We start from the raw sequence: 2864 nt of genomic DNA on the forward strand, positions 1-2864 counted from the left end.
GCGCGAAGGACAGTACAACGCGCCAAGGACACCTTTACATGCACCACAGAATACATTCCATTCGCAGTTTCGGCTGCAGGGTTCTGCCGCGAGGCGTTGGCTGAGCTCGAGGCCAGCAAGACCGTGGATTCCGACGAGTTCGAAAGATTCCGGCAGAAATGTGAGGCCATCCCGTCTCTAGACGTAAAGCGTGCGGCCTTCGCCAAGGAGCGACGTGTTCGCCAATTAGCTTTCTACAGTGCGTCCAACCTGCTCGCCTTTGCGCACAAGAAGCAGGGCAAGCGCGACGACATCTCCGTGTGCGCTGCAGTTCTCGCGTGAGCATGCTCCATTGGCAGGCATGAATTCCCCACGCAGACCAAGTACAAGCACCATACAGATAAACTACAAACCAGATAGTATCACTATGAAAAATTAGTAAACGATATATTAGCTGCAATAACTTCGGTGCACGATTGCCACCTCCGAAAACTTCTGAGTCAACAGCTTTTCAAGCTCAAATGTACCATTTTAAGGGTACATTTGCTCATGACCAGTGGTCGAGTGCGTCATTTCCAACATGGGCAAGCGATCGCGCAACGGACGAGGCGGAGGACGCGGTGGAGGCCGCGGCCGCGGCAACAAGAAGCCGCGTGCTGATGGCAAGCCGGAGGACTGGCGGGCCGATAGATTCGCCGACTGGGTGTACGAGAACGATAATTTCGACGCGTATTACAAGGCGCAGAACATTGTGGCCGATGCAGACTGGGACGCATTCAAAAAGGCGCTGGGCACGCCTCTGCCCACGACATTCCGCATCAATAGTTCATGTCCGTTCGCTGACCGGTGAGTTGCGTATCAAGTGCAGTAGTGCAGTAGCTTATAGACTTTCTTTCGACTCATTTGTTGTTACGGTGCAGCATTCGCGAGCACATCGAGCAGGATTTCAAGTTCGACGGCCTGGTGGTGGACGACGAGCCAGTAGAGCCTATCAGCTGCATGCCCTGGTATCCTGACAACCGCGGCTTTACGTGGTCAGTAGAGCGTCGTCGTGTACGCAAGCTTCCGATCTTGAAGGAGTTCCAGTCGTGGCTTGTGGAGCTCTCCAACAGTGGCAGCATTACTCGCCAAGAGGCGGTGAGTATGATCCCACCTTTAGTGTTGGGCGTGGAGCCGTACCACAAGGTGCTGGACATGTGTGCTGCTCCCGGCTCCAAGACGTCGCAGCTGCTTGAGTCGCTACACTCGCAGGAGCTCGCGACCGGTAAAACTCCTACCGGCGTCGTGGTGGCCAACGATGTGGATCTCAAGCGTGCGTACATGCTGGTACATCAGTCCAAGCGTATCAACTCCCCAGCTCTTCTTGTCACTTGCCACGAAGCCCAGAACATCCCGTTCCTCGGTAAGGACGGAACCGAGAGCGAAGGTGTGTTCGACCGTATATTGTGCGACGCACCGTGCAGTGGTGACGGTACACTGCGTAAGAACCCGCTGATCTGGAAGAACTGGAGTGCCAAGAACGGAATCGCGCTGCATCCGCTACAGCTTCAGATTGCCAAGCGTGGTGCGACGCTGCTTAAGGTTGGTGGCAACATGTGCTACTCGACGTGCACGTTCAACCCACTGGAGAACGAAGCTGTGGTCGCTGATCTGCTGCGATGGAGTAAGGGATCGCTTGAGCTAGTGGATGTGTCTAACACACTGCCACTACTTAAGCGTCGTCCTGGTATCAGCACCTGGAAGGTCATGGACTCGCAACTGAAGGAATACTCGTCCTACGAGAACTACGTTGAGGAGAACAAGAAGGACAAGATCAAGGACAAGATCCGCGCCACGATGTTCCCTCCTACGGAGAAAGAAGCTGCGGATCTTCACTTGGAGCGTTGCATGCGCTGTCTCCCCCAGGACGAGAACACTGGTGGTTTTTTCATCTGTCTATTGAAGAAGGTGGCGCCTACACCGGATGACAAGGAGGAAACTATTTCAGACAAGGCTGAAGGTGAAGAGACTGTGGTTAAGAAGGAAGAAACGGGTGTGAAGGAAGAAGCAGCTACGGCTACCAACGCTACGGAGGCACAAAAGCCTGATGAGGCCAGCACGAACGAAACGAAGCCTCGTAGAAGTCGCCGCAACGAAAAGAAGGGCGAAGTGTATGTGCCATTTGGTGCTGACAACTGGGCTACTGTGCGCGAGTATTACGATATTTCTCCTGCTTTTTCGGCAAAGCAGTTGATCACTCGCTCGGAGGACGCAAAGTCTGTCACTTTTGTAACTGAGAGCATCACGATGGCTCTGTTGGAGGAGATGAAGCGCAAGAAGCTCAAGGTTGTATACGCTGGGCTCAAGATGTTCGAGCGTAATGAAACCGCGGAGGGTGGCAAAGTCTACCGCGTGTGCCAAGCTGGCCTGCCGCACATTCTTCCGTTCATGAACAAACGAAAGGCGAAGGTGTCAACCAAGGACTTCCAGATGATGCTGGAAAGACTTGGTGACTTGCTGGACTTTGACGAATTTGAGCCTGCTACGCGACAATATTTCGAGAACGCTCCGATCGGTAGCGTTGTGTGTATGCTCGATCGCCCTGGCCAGTCCAACGTTGAGTACGTATCTTTACTTGCTTTATTCGGGTGTATTTACTCATCTAACCATCGTGGTTTAACAGGTCGAAGGTGATGAACCTGGTTGTGTGGCGTGGTCGGAACTCCGTGAATGTGATGGCTGCCAAGGCGGATGTGGCTGTGCTGCTGGGAACGATGAAGGAGCTTAAGATCTACAACTCTGCCGTGCAGGAGGCTGTAATGGAAGCCAAGAAGGTTAAGGACGAAGAGCGTGCTGCTCGTGACGAAAAGAAAGAGGTGGAGATAGAAGAGGTGAAGGACGAAGGC

General features: G+C 53.5%; 2 protein-coding genes across 2 annotated transcripts; both read left to right on the forward strand.

Annotated features, from left to right (window-relative positions):
• Positions 1–9: 9 nt before the first annotated feature.
• Positions 10–321, forward strand: PPTG_22372 (hypothetical protein; the record flags this gene model as incomplete). The annotated part of the gene is made up of 1 exon (XM_008903413.1): positions 10–321. A coding segment is annotated over one exon (312 nt), but the record flags the coding sequence as incomplete, so codon positions are not given.
• Positions 322–559: 238 nt separating this feature from the next.
• On the forward strand, positions 560–2778 carry PPTG_08330 (hypothetical protein; the record flags this gene model as incomplete). The annotated part of the gene is made up of 3 exons (XM_008903325.1): positions 560–825; positions 900–2579; positions 2769–2778. 3 exons carry the CDS (start codon positions 560–562, stop codon positions 2776–2778), a joined length of 1956 nt encoding a protein of 651 aa, XP_008901573.1.
• Between the last annotated feature and the right edge of the window lie 86 nt (positions 2779–2864).

Source organism: Phytophthora parasitica (assembly GCF_000247585.1).
Source record: "Phytophthora parasitica INRA-310 unplaced genomic scaffold supercont2.15, whole genome shotgun sequence".
Classification (NCBI taxonomy): Eukaryota; Oomycota; class Peronosporomycetes; order Peronosporales; family Peronosporaceae; genus Phytophthora; species Phytophthora nicotianae.